The 16,999-nt window shown below is 41.5% G+C and overlaps 1 protein-coding gene across 1 annotated transcript in view; it reads right to left on the reverse strand.

The window, feature by feature from the left end:
* Positions 1-16,999, reverse strand: part of WDR70 (WD repeat domain 70) — a 187,298-nt gene that overhangs the window by 134,659 nt on the left and 35,640 nt on the right. Inside the window, exon 8 of the mRNA XM_080679033.1 lies at positions 7,645-7,798. Within this exon, the coding sequence (XP_080535159.1) occupies positions 7,645-7,798 (154 nt within the window). The remainder of the gene's footprint in view (positions 1-7,644; positions 7,799-16,999) is intronic.

The raw sequence follows: 16,999 nt of genomic DNA on the forward strand, positions 1-16,999 counted from the left end.
ACAAGGCACATGCTTAATTTCTAGAAAGAGCCTTTAGTGTTACTGAATGCTCTGACGCTTATCTTTCTGAGGTTTTAGCAAAAGGTTACATATACAGCACACTCTTGGCTTTTTCTCTCTAACTCACTTGTAGAAGCAGTTTCTTCATTTTAATAATCATTGCCATCTGTATAGGCTCAAAATTAACTAAATCATCTAGTCCTGGCTACCTTTTAACAAGACCTTTCAATTTATCTTTCTTCTCTCATAGTTTATTACAAGCAGCAAAAAGAAACCAGATAGTACCTTCAGCACTTTGCTTGGAAATCTCCTAAGCTATTTTTCCAACTTCATCCAATTCTGCTTTCATCATCAAACCCAGCAACAGATAAAATCCCTCCAGTCAAATCCCTCCCACACTTTGAATATCTTTTGCCAGGAATAGCCAATCCCTTTATATATACACACACACACACACACACACATATATATATATATATATTTTTTTTTTTTTTTCAGAGAGGAAGGAAGAGAGATAGAAACATCAATGATGAGATAGATTCATTGATTGACTGCCTCCTGCACGCCCCACACTGGGGACCGAGCCTGCACACCAGGCAGGTGTCCTGAACGGGAATCGAACCATGACCTCCTGGTTCATAGATCAACACTCAACCACTGAACCACACCAGCAAGCCGGGCGCCAATCCCTTTTAAAGGCTCACCTGATTAGGCTGGACCTACTGAGGATAATCCTACTTTTTTAAAGTCAGCTGTACCATACATATACCCTAATCACAGGAGTACCGCATCATACCCAGGTTCACATCCTCACTAAAGGGGAGGGGTAGGGAATCTTAGGGGTTGTTCTGAATTCTGTCTACGACAAGGATTATGGGTGCAGCAATTCTGAAACTACTTTCTGTGTAGCATACCACTGAACAAATGAGCAAATACAATGATGATGTTGGAAGACAAGTTTCTCGCTGTTGGAGAAGTAAAATACAAATATGGAACTGTTTAATGCTAGGAAGTAGAATTAGAATTTGATGTATCAGTGTGAACTTACAATTTTTCATATATCCTGTTTATTTTCATTCATTGGGTGGTTTACTTCCCCACTCCAGCTCTGTCTTCTGAAAGAGTCTAGAGGCAAGGACACCCCAGCAGCAATGACCATATCTAGTGCCCAGATCTTGATTTATAAACAGAATTCCCAGCTAAAGGAGCCGTGAATCACTAGAAGAATGGGTAACATCAAAGCAGGAACAGTACAAAATGAGCCTGGAACATTTTGTTGCGCCAGAATGTAAGAAAGTACCCCAAAATGATGGGGGTATGTCAAAAGAACAGAAACCAGTGTGAGGAAGATTCTATTAGACAAAAGATCTGTAAATATTCAGAAATTAGAAAGAAACATACTGTTCTTCAAATCACTGCACTGTTTAGAGTTTGTATTTGTGGTTAAAACTGTTTAAATAAACAAAAATATACCTAGACGCACAGTTTAAAACATTTTACTCCTTATGAAACAGTATTTACTATTAACTGGATATGGCTAATAAATTTCATCTACAAATACAAGGGCAATGTTTTAGAGTGGCTGGATATTGGAATAACTACACGTACTGTTCAAATAGAAATAAAGCATTTGAAAACATATTTTCCCCAACATTCCTTCTAAAGCTTTGAATTTCCGTACCTGAAGTACACTCCTGGGGAAATGTCCCACTGAAAGGGCGGGAGAGCCAGTCCTCTCCCACTGCAGTCACCCACAGTCATGCACCACTTACCAACGGGAGACATTGTGAGCAATGCGCTGTCCGGTGATTTCATCGTTGTGTGAATACCATAGAGAGCACTTCCACAAGCATGGACAGTGCAGCCTGCTCCTCACCTAGGCTATATGGTCTAGGGGGCATTAGTAGACCTTACTATAGACTTATAAACACTGCACACTTAGGCTAGACTACATTTATAAAACACAAGATTAATTCAAGCATAAGAGAAAATGACTCAATCAAGAGCCACGGTAAGCATGAGATAGATGTATGAGGCTCCTACCAGCATAGAACAGACTCTTTTATAGCAAACTTGTTTTATAAGTAGCAAAAGTACACTCTAAAATAACGATTAAAAGTATAGTAAATACAGAAACCAGTGACACGGTTGTTTGGTATCATTATCAATGATGCATTATCATTACGTTCTGTACATAATGACACGGGCTTCACCTGTGTATGACGGCAGCACGTTAGTTTACACCAGCACCTCCACAAGCACGTGAGCCATGTGCTGCGCTGGTGTTACAACAGCTGTGACCTCACTACATCACTGGTGGTGGGAATTTTTCAGCTTCATTATAATCTTATGGGACCGCCCTCGTATATGAAGTCCTTGACTGAAATGGCAGTAAGTGGCGCCTGACTGTAATTAAGAAATAAATGGCGCAGAATTGTTTTGATGTTGAAGAGGGTTGAAGACAACCCATGGCAAATGCATTTAACAACGTCAACTGCAGGTGAACTGAGAATAAAGGAGGTTAGAAGACGGCTATCTTAGGCATTCACTCACTAAGAATCTACCAAAACTTTGTGAATTTAACTTAACGCTGATTTGTTCCAGAGTTTTGAGGGATAGAAACTGAATAATCACACTTTGTGGGCTCTAGGCCAAAGAGCCCCATTTGAATCTCAAAGTGTGTGCTTAAGAATTCAAAATAATAAAGGAAAACACTCTGCTTGGAAGTAAATACCAAAATCCTGGTTTAGAATAAGTGAGTTGTAATGACAATACAGCTGCAGTTACTTGTAAAGCAAGCTTTTGAAGGCTTAAATTAGTTGATGCCTGTTTATCCGGGTCATATGCTCCTAATCACCTAAACCTGAATAACTAATGTCCCATTCCCAGATAAAATAACTTTTACCTTATCTTATTTGTTTTAATTATTTATTTTTAATTTTTATTTTTTTAGAATTTTCAGAATTTTTGTGAGTTTATTTGAGCAAAACTGTCGACAAATGCCACAAAGCAAAACCTCAATGAATTGAGATAATGCTCCCTATTTTATTTTTCATTAAATTATTTTAAAGATAATATTTTAAAGAAGCAGCAAAACCTGATTTGCAAAGGATATCTTACGGAGAATTCCAACACATCAACACGTAACAGGGACAACATGAGCACTTCTGTGGCTGAAGGAAGGCCCTGCCCCTCACAGCCATTCCAGGCCTCTCTCCACCCACAGCAGCAACTGCACCGCAGGAACTACACTTAGAAATACATCTATGTACACACACACACAATTTAAAGATTAGAGATACAAATTTAACAAGATAACCATTTGACAATATAATTAGAAAGGCCTGTTTATATTTGAAGTATGTAATATTTTATCATAACAGATCAGATATATTAATTATTTCCCTTAATTACCTATTCACTGAATTTTCCAGTATAGCCACAAGTCACTAATTGCTCCTGAAATCAGAAAAGACGTTAAAAGTTAAGAAAAAAAGTGTCCCTGAAATCTACTACTTTCAAATAATTCTTGCATTTCCAAAACCCATCACGCAAGCAAAAGACTGCAAGATATCAGCAAGCCCTGCCCGGTTTGGCTCAGTGGATAGAGCGTGGGCCTGCGGACCAAAGGGTCTGGGTTCGATTCCAGTCAAGGGCATGAACCTTGACTGCAGACTCCTCCCTGGCCCAGGCCCTGGTCGGGGCTTGTGCAGGAGGCAACCAACTGATGTGTTTCTCTCACATGGCTATTTCTCTGTCTTTCCCTCTCTCTTCTACTCTCCCTAACACTCAATGGAAAAATATCCTCGGGTGAAGATTAACAACAACAAAAAGATATCAGTAACATTTCCTAGAGAAGTAAACAATCAATTAATTATTTGCTTCTGGGAGATAAAAAGACTAAATATTAACCATGATTTTGAAATCAAAATGGAGATAATATTAGGCAGAAGTTAAAGTATAGTAAACAAACTGTTTTACATATTGATAATTAATAGTATTTTAATTTCCTATATTTCTACCTAGATTTGTTTATCCATCCTTATCCTACTTTGCTTATTATCTTACTATATGTACTATGTTTACAAGTTGAGATTTTGGAAAAAGCCAGACACAGACCCAACAAGATTCCTTTCTTTTTGACATTTTCTTGGCTAAAACCTAAATCAGCAAAGCCTTAGTCTCTTTGTAAATTATGAAACCATGACTGCAATCGTTAAGAAGAGCTTAGAGGCCCGGCCATGGTGGCTCAGTGGTTAAGCATCGACCTGTGAACCAGGAGGTCATGGTTCGATTCCAGGTCAGAGTACATACCCAGGTTATGGGCTCAATCCCCGATCATGCAGGAGGCAGCCAATCAATGGTTTGTTCTCTCTCTCTCTCTCCTTCCCCCCCCCCCCCCCCCGCTCCTTTTCCCTTCCTCTCTGAAATCAATAAAAATATGTTTAAAAAGAAAATAAGAGCTTAGAGGCTGGAAAAAACTTCTCTCCCTCACACTTTTTATTTATATTTTATTGAATTATTTGGGTCTTCCTCACACATTTTTTTAAAAAGTATCTATCGTAAGCACAAACTAATCCTATCTAATAAAGAGGGAATATGCTAATTGAGCATCACTCCATCACAAAGATGGCTGCACCCACAGCTGAGGCCAAGTTCCCATAAGGAGCCTTAACGAGCAATCAGCAGAGACCTGAGGCTATACCCTCCCCTGCCCCCAACAGGCCATGTCCCCCACCTGGCAGGGCTTGACAGAGGACCTCAAGGCACGCCCCTGCCCCAGTCTGGGCTGAGGGATCTCAGGCCACGCGCCCCGCGTCCCCCCCCCCACCCCCCGCATCCTGGTGCCGGGCCAGGGGACCTGAGGCTACGCCCCTGCCCGGCAGGGCTTGACAAGGGTGGGACTGGCTGGGTCTGGATTTAGCCCAATGTGGGGTGGGGGGGAGCTGGCCAGGTCTGGGTCTCACGCAATTTTGAGGTACATGTGGGTGGGCAGGGACTTGACTCTGGATCCCGTGGTGAGCCCCAGACTCTGACAGGAGGAAGGTTTTCATATACCTTTTACTAATTTTCTTTCATCTCTGACACTTTATAGAGAAAGGGCAAATAGCAATATTAAATTATTTCCTCTAATTAATCCCCTTTTAATGTGCACGAATTTCGTGCACCGGGTCACTAGTAAAAGAATAAATTTAATGGGAGTTTTTATCGTTTTCAATTCCACAACCCAGTTGTTTAAATAAAGTTTTGGATTCCCTGAAGCTTCAAGTAAAACAGAAAAAAACAGAACTATTTGAGTTTAAGACAATGAGAGTGATCTGAAAACCCATTAGCTTTATTTCCTTACCACCATCATCCTCAAAATAACATCTTTGGTGGAATCTCTAGGGCAATGATTTTAAAGGGAAGGGAATGAGAAACTATAATGGAATGCTTAGAAACAAAAATAATATTCAAAACCACCATTATAATATAATTGTATATAATTTTATGTTTAAATTATATTTGAATTCTATGAGAATCATCATCTAACACATATTGAACATTCAATAAACAGTTAACAAACAAAAGAAAAGGCATCGGACTGTGATCCTCATTAGGAGTGAGAGGCACTTCAATAGGTTCAACAGAGGGCAGTTTGAAACATACTATACTAATTTATTCCAACAGCTCAACCACAGCACCTAAAATAGATTCCAGTCAATTCCCAGTACTTGCAGTAGTTATGGTCCATAAAGTTCTGCAAACACTGAAATATCGAATACAAGGTTAGGTTCCTGAAAGCCTCTGGTCATAGATTCATCAACCAGTCAACACATAACTTTGTTTTACGTGTTTGTGTTTAAGGACAACTTAATATATATAAAACTCATTAATACTGAACTCAAAGTCAACAACACTATAATCCATTCCTGAACAAAGCTTGTCTCACACAGGTACTCTCTCTTAAGGCACACCACAGACTTCTTGCACTAAGGAACACTAGACAGGACCACAGTACTTCAACACTGCACTTAGGGGCCATTTGAAACAGCAACATCACCAACAAGAAGTACACAAAAATAAGAAAAACAAAGCATTCAGTAGTCCACCAAAAGAACACTTGATTGCAGTCTGAGAGCTGAAACAAGAAAGCAGAGGGTCACCTTGTTCAAATTCTTTGTTGTTGTTTAGTGCAAGTGCCTGTCTGCAAAAAACCATGAAAGTGCCATGAGTGGGTGGTCGGGGAAAGGTCCATGAGGGAAAAAGGAGACATATGTAATACTTTAATCAATAAAGAATTAACAAATAAAAAGAAAGTGCCGTGAGTACTGACTTTAGGGTCACAAAACAATTTTAGCAAGAAAGTCTGCAAATACAGAAACCATGAATGATGAGAATAAACTCTTTTCTTAGACAATCAATCTCATATACGATTTTGATATAGGCACGAACCATGAGGATTAGTATATTAGAAAATGTACTAAACAGGTAGAGAAAGAATAGAAGTCAGAATTAAAACAAAGGCTCAAAATTCTGCATCAATCTAACATTCTAATGTTTCTGTGGTACCTTATGTTACTGTTCCCAATCCATCAACCTTCCCTGGACCCACAACCTTTGACATGGGATACCATAGTTGCTCTCAACAGAGACCAGACACATTTCTCCACTGTACTGGTGTTTCCCAGGGCCATGTGATTTGCTTTGGCCAATGGAATGTTCATGGACATGATCTAAGCAAAGGCTTGAAATGTACTTCCAGATGTGAGGTTTCCTTCTTGTGTCTCTTCCATCACCAAGAGAAAAACCCACCCTCACACAGTCCTCTCGTGTAAGGAGGAACGGAGACACACAGAACAGACCTAGACTCTACCTGCGGTTTAAAGCCGAACCCAGCCAAGAGCAGCCAACCCATAGATATGTTGGCAATTATAAGTAAGCCATTAAGTTTTAGAGCATTATTGTGGCCAGAGTTAATATCTAATTACTTATACATTAATTTTAAAATATCATAATCCTACTGAAAACCTTTACATAGAAAAGGTTGATGAGACCCTCTTTCCTTCTTGTCCTGACATAGTAGGTTTGTAGTAGACTGTGTTTCCAAAGATGGCCGCCTCCATATCTCCCTCCTCACAAGATATTTCAAATATGACCTTGGCACTCACACATCAAATAGTGGAGTCTATCTCTCTTCTCCCCCAAATTTGGACTGTCCCTGTGATATTACACAGAACTTAAAGCCACACCTTCCATGTTCATCCTTCATGTAAGCCAGTCATCAAGCACGAAGTCCGACCCCACTAAGTCTATACCACACTGTGAGAAACCCCAAACTAAACATGTGAAAAGTGGGGGTAGGGGGATGGAGAGGTGGGGGGAGAAGTGGGGGAGAGAAAGAGATGCCATGGGACAGAGTACCCACCGTGAACCCATCTGACTGAGGCCCTTTTGGACTTTATAACCGTCCTAGTGCCCCAGCTGACACAATATCAAGCAGAAGAACTTCCTGGTCAATCCACAGAATTGTGAGAAATAATAAATTGTTGAAGTTTAAAACAAGATACTAACTTTTGTGTGAATTGAGGCAACTCAAACGAACTGTTAATAAATGTGTGCTGAATTAATTAAATTCACTGAAATATTCTGTTTGATGCTTACCTTGGTGTTGGCCATGTCCACAATATACTGGTCTCCTTTTATACATTCCATTACTTCAAAACCATCTCTGTCAATCACTTTGGCTTGAGAGCTTCCGGATACAACAAGAATCATGTCTCCTGTGTTACTATACTGCAGTGACTTGATCTGATGGCTAAGCAAAAGAAAAAGAAATAGTCTGGTAAGACACTGAGCATAATGTTTATACTTCAGCCACAATAAGTACTGTCACAGAAAAAGTCACACACCTGCACAAATTGGTAATTCTACAAAATCAGGAACGTCATCCTCAAATGTGCCCTCGCCACCGGCGGCTACCGTGTTACTTCTCTCTTCCCACTCTCCATAGCCATCTATTAAAATCTTCTCTACTCATTTTATTTTTATAATCCTCACTAGAGGATATTTTTCCCATTTACATTTTAGAGGGGATGGGGAGGGAGAGAGAAAAAAACATTGAAGTGCGAGAGACACATCCATTGATTGCCTCCCCCACCACCCTGATGGGGCCAAAGATTGAGCCTGCAACTGAGGTACATGCCCTTGACCAGGAATTGAACCCATGACCCTTCGGTTCACAGGCCAATGCTCTAACCACTGAGCAAACCAGCTAGGGCTCTACTCATTTTAAATCTTTAACCCAACCAACTCCCCCTCTTCCAGCTATTGATTCTTCCCACTCTTTCCCAAAAGAAACAAATAAGAACTGCCTCAACTTCCTCCCAGTAATGTTATAAACTTCCTTGTACCTGAACTCTCTTCTTCCTTCTCTTTGATTACAATGTTGGAAATGAATCACTTCCCACATGAGACAAATCTGCTGCCTACATGCTGGATCCCATCCTCTCCCATCTCCTCGGAACGTCTATCGGCTCTCACCTCCCCTTCACAGGTTTGCTGTTCGAACAAGTTTTCACCTCCACCTTTATTTCTCTAGCACTATAGTATCCTTTCTACCCTCACCACTCCACTGAAACTGATCCTGGCATTGTGGCGGTGGTGAACACTGTGGTGTGCCAAGCGGATCTACCCCTTGAGGACCAAAGTACTCATTTCCCAGCTCCCAGGACTTGGCCTGCTGATGGCTAACAACGGAATCCTCAGGAATTTCCCCAAGTTGCAGAGAACTCCCTCACCCAAGGTTACCACTCCAAAGCAGCCCACATTCAAGGACTGGCTGACAAGCAGTAAAATGGTCCAGCTCTCTGTTTCAATGTGGGTTATCTGGGAAGGGTTAGTCCAGCTTCAGCTCCCCCCGGTAGGATCAGTTGAGGCTACTCTTGCAATTACATGGCAGTGCAATTTCTCCATCTTCCTAGTTTCCCTTGCACGCTTTTTTAAGTCATTATGCAACTCCCACGTGTGGCTTTCAGTCACAAATTTGGAAAGACTATTAAAGTAAACTCCTCAGGTAAAACTCTTATTCACCTTGCTATAAAACAGTCCATAACATTCTTCAGAGATGGCATGCAAACCATCACAGCAGAGCAATCTGAGAGGTATGTTGTACAGGTGCCATGCTCTTCCAAAAGAAATCTCCGAACAAATGTGAATGGGAAGCTAGAGGTTATGCACCTTAAGTAAATATCAGTAACAATCCCATAAAGAATTCTGTGGAGCCCTAACCGGTTTGGCTCAGTGGATAGAGTGTCGGCCTGCGGACTGAAAGGTCCCAGGTTCGATTCTGGTCAAGGGCATGTACCTTGGTTGCGGGCACATCCCCAGTAGGAGGTGTACAGGAGGCAGCTGGTTGATGTTTCTAGCTCTCTATCCCTCTCCCTTCCTCTCTGTAAAAAATCAATAAAATATATTTTTTTTAAAAAAAGAATTCTGTGGAGAACCAACTTAATGATCAAGGCCCCAAACATAAATGTTCTCTATCAGAAGTAAAAATAAACATCTTTTTTTAAGCTGTCTTTATAGCTTGCTTTATGATTTATCCTCACAGGTCAATCTTAAAATAAAATAACACAATCTTAACAAAATTTTAGATTATTTAGTCCAATTTACTTTCTAAATCTATAATTTCAAGGCTGATAAATAAAGGGGTATTTCAGAAAATAATTTTGTCTTCAGAAAGAGAATATATATAAAATTAAAATGTATGTGGGTCTGGCTAGGTCTCAATAGTATTATTCTTCCTGGTTAGTTACCAAATCCAAATCAGATACTTACCAATGAAATGCCTCTCTGCCAACCACCACCAATTAGACACTGCTGCTCAGAATTTATACTGACCAGCTCTCCTAAAATGTCGAAATTCTAGCTGATTGTTTTTGAAATATTTATTCTTCAAGAAGCCACTAGTAATTCTAATTCACAATCCTGCCTCTACCGGCAAAGACCATTCAAACAGAGATCTGAGTGGGCGCTGAGCTGAGACTGTGACACTGTGAGGAATGTCCCCACATGCCAAGGCAAAGTGTCCCCGTGGATGAGGAACAGAAGCTCCCAAACCAGCTGATGACAAAGGAACCTAGAAAAGCAAAGGTGGAGCTGCTGCCTGGGCCCTTCCTTCCGAAGACCGAAAAACCTCTCCTGGCATCTCTCAAATCCTGGGAAGGAGTGACATCCTCAGCAAAATTCTGACCAGGGTCCCACATTTCTTTTTTTTTTTTTAATATATTTTATTGATATTTCACAGAGAGGAAGAGAGAGGGATAGAGAGCTAGAAACATCGATGAGAGAGAAACATCGATCAGCTGCATCCTGCACACCTCCCACTGGGGATGTGCCCACAACCAAGGTACATGCCCTTGACCGGAATCGAACCCGGGACCCTTCAGTCCGCAGGCCGACGCTCTATCCACTGAGCCAAACCGGTTTCGGCAGGGTCCCACATTTCAATGTAAGTCCATAAGGCGGCACCGATAAGATAAAAAACTAAATGTTTGATCAAATGTCCCAATTGTCCATTTACTGCCTCTCAGCTACAAAGTCAACCTTCACTGCCTGCTCTGCAGAAATGGATTTGGGCCCTTCCAAGATGATTCCTTTGCCAGTGGGCGTGGGTAGAGAGCGCTGGAGAGCAGGACAGGAGGAGGGCGTTCTTCCTGGTCTAGAGTGCTCCGCTAGGTGAGCGCCCGCACTGCACGGGGCTTCCCTGTGCCCGGCTCCTGCTCTCTGTGCAGCGTCTCCACTGGCCAGCTCCTGAAGTGCATGGCAACCCGCAGCTGGCAGCACCAGGAGCTTCCCCAGCACCTCCTGTGCGGCTTTGCAGGAGGGGGCCCTGGTGGGTCAGGTTTCTGGAAAGTTCTGCTGTCATAACAGCACAGCAACCACTTTATCATTCAGTGAGCCACAGCCTTGCCCTCTCAAATGAGGTCCGGTTCTCAGTCTTCTTCTTTTTTTTTTTTTTAAATATATTTTATTGATTTTTTACAGAGAGGAAGGGAGAGGGATAGAGAGTTAGAAACATCGATGAGAGAGAAATATCGATCAGCTGCCTCCTGCACACCTCCCACTGGGGATGTGCCCACAACCAAGGCACATGCCCCTGACCGGAATCGAACCCGGGACCCTTCAGTCCGCAGGCCGACGCTCTATCCACTGAGCCAAACTGGTTTCGGCCAGTTCTCAGTCTTGAGGCCTCTCCCTTGAAGGTTTTATTTCTCTCCCCTAGGGTAGTGGTTGCTCCTTGTATCTGCCATTCCTATAGTCTTTAGAGTTTTCTTTACTTTTTACTAGCCAATCCCTCAATACTCCAATCCCGTTACAGTTAGTATTCTGTATTATAAATTTTCCCGTCCAAATTACTGTGACTTCTCTCTCCTAATCAGACCCTGACTGATATACCAAATTCCAAGCTATGAATTGAAACTGAGAAAAGTGTAGGCTGTTTAGTCCAATATTTTTGTATGTAAACAAACAGATCAGCTCTTTGATGATTAGATAGTCCAGACTGCTGAGCCAAAGTCCTGTAAAGCAGGGATAGAATGAGCCAGTTCGTTCACAGGCATGTCTTTGTTTACAGTTCTCCCGTTTGGGGAAGTCTTCATTTTCTTCCCTAACTATGAAAGATCAAGTCCTATAAGCAATCGTTTTGTTTTTTTTCTGGGGAATCATTTTCATTTCCAAAGGGGAAGGAAAATCTAAAGTAACAGTGAAATTTAAGATGACATGGCAGTAAAAAGAGTCAGTGGCTCCCTTTCTCTGGCTACCTGCTCTACCAGATTTTACACGTGGAAGGAAATACAAAATCTCAGTGACCCGAACTAATATCCACCTTGCCCTTTTAACTTCATAGGAAAACTCATGTTTCCCGCCGTCTGTGTTTCATGCTCTCTTTGCCAACACTAAAGTGAAATGCTCAGCATCAAGCTCACCATGCCTGTCCCACTTCGCTCCTCATTCTGCTAGCCACCGAGTTAAAAGGGCTGGATTAAGCGTTATTAGACACAGCACTAAGGAGAATTAAAGGGGCTTGTTCAGGGGTGTAGCATCTGCTCCTCGAATTCCTGCCTCAACAACTAAGATTCCGATCAAAGAGGAGCAGGGAAAGCCAATCTTGACAGTCAACTGGAGTCCCGAGGAAGCCATGTCCTCTGGGAGTGACTGCCTCCAGGGGAAGGCTTAGCGACATTGCACAACTCTCTCTGTGAAGTTATTCGTGGGGTCAGGGGAGTGCTTGGAGTGGAAGTGGAGGGGAATGGAAAGGTGAAGACTGAGGATCCTTTTAAGTAGTTTTTGCTCCGCTAGCAAAACAAGCTGAGACATGCACGACAGATAAACACAGCTGTCTGGGGCTGTCACTTGGGGCTCGGGAGCCAAGGTGTGAAAAGCGCAGCGGAATGTGAGTCCGGAGGCCAGGGACTCCATCCCCGCTGCTAACCGGCTGTGGATGCAAACCAGGCCCCACGAGTCTCAGTCTCCCGTTTTTCTGGGGAGTCCGTGGACGGGACCAGACGGCAGCACTGCGCGGAGCTGTGAGACAGCCCATGTATGAGGGGACAGCTTGGCCGAGGCCTGGTTTCCTCCACTGAAAACCAGGAGAAATCATACGTGTAGGGCCGAGTGGGAACTGAAACTAGGACACGTACAGGTACCTCGCACAGCACATGAAGCAGGTAGTTGCTGTTGTTATTACTTCCTTATTTCCCAGGTCTCTTTGGGATTGAGGGGAGAAATATCGGAATTGGCAACTGAAAGGTAGAAACTATTCAGACGTTTCTGTTAGAAAAGGACCAGAGAGATTAGAAAGACACCTCCCCAAAGGGTACAAGAGCCTCATGTGAAAATACCCCACAAACCACGAATTCCTGGGGGAGCAGGTTCTCAAAGGAGAGAGGCTGCCCCTGTGGAAACAGTTACCACATCAGACCGCTGGCAGCTGGAAAGGATGTTCAGGACATGGCACCGCGCTGATGAAACAGATGTGCCAACCAGGCAGAACCTAGCGACCAGCTGCCCTGAAGCAGCATCCGTCACAGAGAGGCGACTCCCCTGTGAGGGCCGCTCGCAGCCCCTGGAAAACCCCCCAGACCACAGGTGCAGCCCCCCACGAGCTACAAGATGCTATGTTTAAGGAAGCGAGGAGCTGTGAGGAGCTGTGAGGACCTAGTCGGCCTGTTGGACACCAGGCAATCCCTAAAGTAGCAAGGGGGTTGTGAAGAGGTTCTAGAGTAGAGGTCAGCAAACTTTTTCTGTACGTAGTTTAAGCTTCGCAAGCCATATATGGTATCTGCCACTTGTATTTTGTTTTACATTCCTTTAAAATTATAAAATTCTTAGTTCAAGTGCCGTACAAATCCATGAACCGGATTTGGCCCTCTGGTCCTAATTTGCCAATCACTGTTCTAGAGCATAAAAGACAAATAATATAGTTTTAATTAAGTAATCACCGGGAACTTGTTAGAAATGCAAGTTCTTGCACCACACTGGATCCAAAGAATTAGAAACTCTAAACATGGGGTCTAGCTTTTAACATTTTAACAAGCCCTTCAGACGGTTCTAAAGCCTATTAAAGTTTCAAAACCACTGAACTATGGTTAAGCTTCACATGGTATGCTATGCAGCACTTAGAAAGAATGTAGTATACATGTGGTGATATTAAAAATCTCCAAGCAACTACTGCAAAGTGGGAAAGAAAAACAAGTTATAGAAGAACAACCATCTGATAATATTTATGAAAACAAAATAAAGTACATACTGTTCTTTGATAGGTACAGATATTTGTTGAAAACTGCATGGAAAAACCTCAATGAATATATACCATAATGAAAACAGTGATTTCACCTAGGAAGGAGATTAAAATGAAGGTAATCAAGGAAGAGTTTTAGTCTTTCCTGCAATGTTTTAATTTCTGTATGAGAAAATAACATGCATTACTTAATGAAAATGTTTTAAAAAGAGGAAATTGAGAGTATCTAACCGTTTTTAAGGGGTGAAAGAGAATTCTTAACTTGGGTTACCCTAAGTAATCCGAAAACTCTTAATATTTTATGAAAAAATTTACTCCATCTATATTTTTTATGTTATAGAGGGTACATCTGAAGGAAGGGTTTGTGATCCCAAGGATTGTGACTCAAACCTACATATGTAATTATTGGGAATCTGTGAGGAAACAGAGAAAATAAAAGATGACTAGCAGACTGGATGAGAGAAAATGTGGTACTGATTTTCACTAAGTGGGACAAAGGAAAACAGTAGAAACTAGAGATCCACAAATCTAATATTGATGCTGGGCAAACGTCCAAAACAAATTATTAAACAGACTTCAAAATACCAAAAATGGAAGATGCACCACACAGAGGTTGAGCAACAATAAAAGAAAAGCACATTTTAAAATCTGATTTTCATAATGGCAGATCAAGAGAACATTTAGCATCAGTCTCATTAAGGTGTCCCAGGGGAGTGAGAACAAGGCTAAAAACATTGCAGCACCAGAGTCCTTTGGAGAAATTCATCCGAGGTACCCCAAATTCACACACCATACCTCAGTCTCATCCCTTACTCAGGAATTCTAGCTCCCCTCCTGAGTGCCTACGGGGGTCCTTTGTGTGTGAATGCCTCTTTGACACCCACTTATTCACCATAATGCTGCCTCTTGGATATCAGCCAAATTCTGACATCTGCTACTTCAGGTGAAGAGATGGTCTGAAAACAGCATCCTGTGCTTTTATATCTTCAAGACAGTCTACCAAGCCCCTCAGTTCTTCTTGGCAGATGATACAGGAAAAACGTAGATTGTGACAAAAAAAGTTATGGAAGAATTTATCTGAGTTATAGGTATGCATGGGATTCTCATATGGATGAAGAACTTAAGCAAAAAGTTATTTAACGTATCAATATCAACATAAAGAAAGGCTTCCAGTGGCATACCAAAGTCTGACTGCCATATTCAACAGTTATCAATTGGATGACAACTTATTGCACATTTATCAAACTGAAAATTGGCACAAAAAAAAAACACAACAAGGATTGATCACTAACATGTTGGATGTTGGAATAAAAAATTGGAATAATTTGCTACCAAAATAAAGACACTAAAATTGAAACCCAAAAATGTAAATACCTATACTGCACTTTTCCCTTTATTTAAAAAAGTTATTGTGAACCCAATTTAATATTAGATAATATAGACAGGCACACAGGGAAAACATTAAAAGATCATTTGTGGCCTATAAGGCCTAAAATACTTAGTATCAGACCCTTTACAGAAAATTTTGCCAACCCCTGCTCTTGACCAGTAAGTCTTTTCCCAAGAATATGTTCTATCTTTGAAACAGAACATACTCTATTAAGTAAACCTTAAGTAAACATTCTGTAATGCTAAACTTAAACTGGAGCAGGGATACAGATTCACAATTCTGAAACTGCATTACATTTGTACTGGGGTTAAACAAATACACACAGGGATGGGTGGTGGGAGTCAGGTTTCTTACTGTCGGCAAGTTGGAGATTTCCCAGGAGGAAGAAGAGGGAAGGCTAGAATGAACCAATGTGCACTGGATTAGAGTCAGAGACATGAGTATGAACACCTATGTAGCTTAAAATAGATGCAAAAGGATACAGAAACAATTATAGATCTAATGGCATGCACAGGTTAGTATCCATGCATATACTTCTAGCTCTGTTGTCTGAAAAGGCCTACATGCACTGACACCCCTAGAGCAGTGGTCGGCAAACTCATTAGTCAACAGAGCGGCAAACCGCAGCTCACGAGCCACGGTTTGCCGACCACTGCCCTAGAGCAACAAGCACACCGAGATCCTAGCTCTTGTTTTCTGATACCATTCTCCTCGGAAATCTGACTGATTCTAGGACTGGGGCAGGAAAGAATATAAGGTGAGTCGGGAGCATCTTATAGTACCAAAAAGTAAGGAAGTACTCAAAAAAATAAAAAAGCATGTCAAAGAAAGGGACCTAAGAGCCAAACTGAAATAGCTCCCCGTGGCACAACTGAAACAGTCTGAGCCACACAATAAGTAACTAAGTATGGCATACAACTCAGGGGAGGAAATAAATGCGCAGTAATCCATACTGGTGGGAAAAACACTGATTAAATAAGTAAATATGTGGGGGAAAGAGACAATTCTTCCTTATAGAAGAATTCCAAGTAGTTTATGTAAATACCACTTTCTCTAGGAGATAAAGCTTACTCTTTCAACTCTCCCAAGTGTGAGCAGCATTTATTAACTTGCTTCCAAAGAATTAGCGTATAGAAAGGGGAGGGAAAAAGTAATGGCACAGTAGAGAAACTTAAAAACACAATAGCATGCCTGGCCGGTGTGGCTCAGAGGTTGGGCATTGACCTATGAACCAGGAGGTCATGGTTCGATTCCCAGTTGGGGCACATGCCTGGGTGTGGACTTGATCCTGGTGGGGAGTGTGATGCTTCTTTCTCATCACTGATGTTTCTCTCTCCCTCCCTCTCCCTTCTTCTCTGAAATCAATAAAAATATATATTTTTAAAAACATGATAGCATATACACATGATATGTGGTAACAAAAGTACTTCACCTCTGTCATATTCAGCCCAAAAATCCACATCACCAGTCTAACCATAAGAAAAACATAAAAAAACAAATTGAGGGACTTTGTACAAAATACCTGACCAGTACACCTCAAAGATGTCAAGGTCATGAGAAACAAGGGAAGCCTGAGAAACTATCATGAAGACTAAATGTAATACGGTATCGGAGCTCCAGTCACGCCATCGGTTAGCGCGCGGTACTTATAAATGTAATACGGTATCTTGGAAGGGATGTTAGTAAAAAAAAAAAAAAAAAAAAAAAAGTAAAATCTAAAAGTTTGGAGTTTCAAGAAATAAGTAAATAAATAAAAATTTGGAGTTAGGGTACCAACATTGGTTTAGTTGTCACAAATGCAGAATGGTAATGATGAACGTTAACAA

The sequence above is a fragment of the Plecotus auritus genome (genome assembly GCF_963455305.1).
Source record: "Plecotus auritus genome assembly, chromosome: 7".
NCBI lineage: Eukaryota > Metazoa > Chordata > Mammalia > Chiroptera > Vespertilionidae > Plecotus > Plecotus auritus.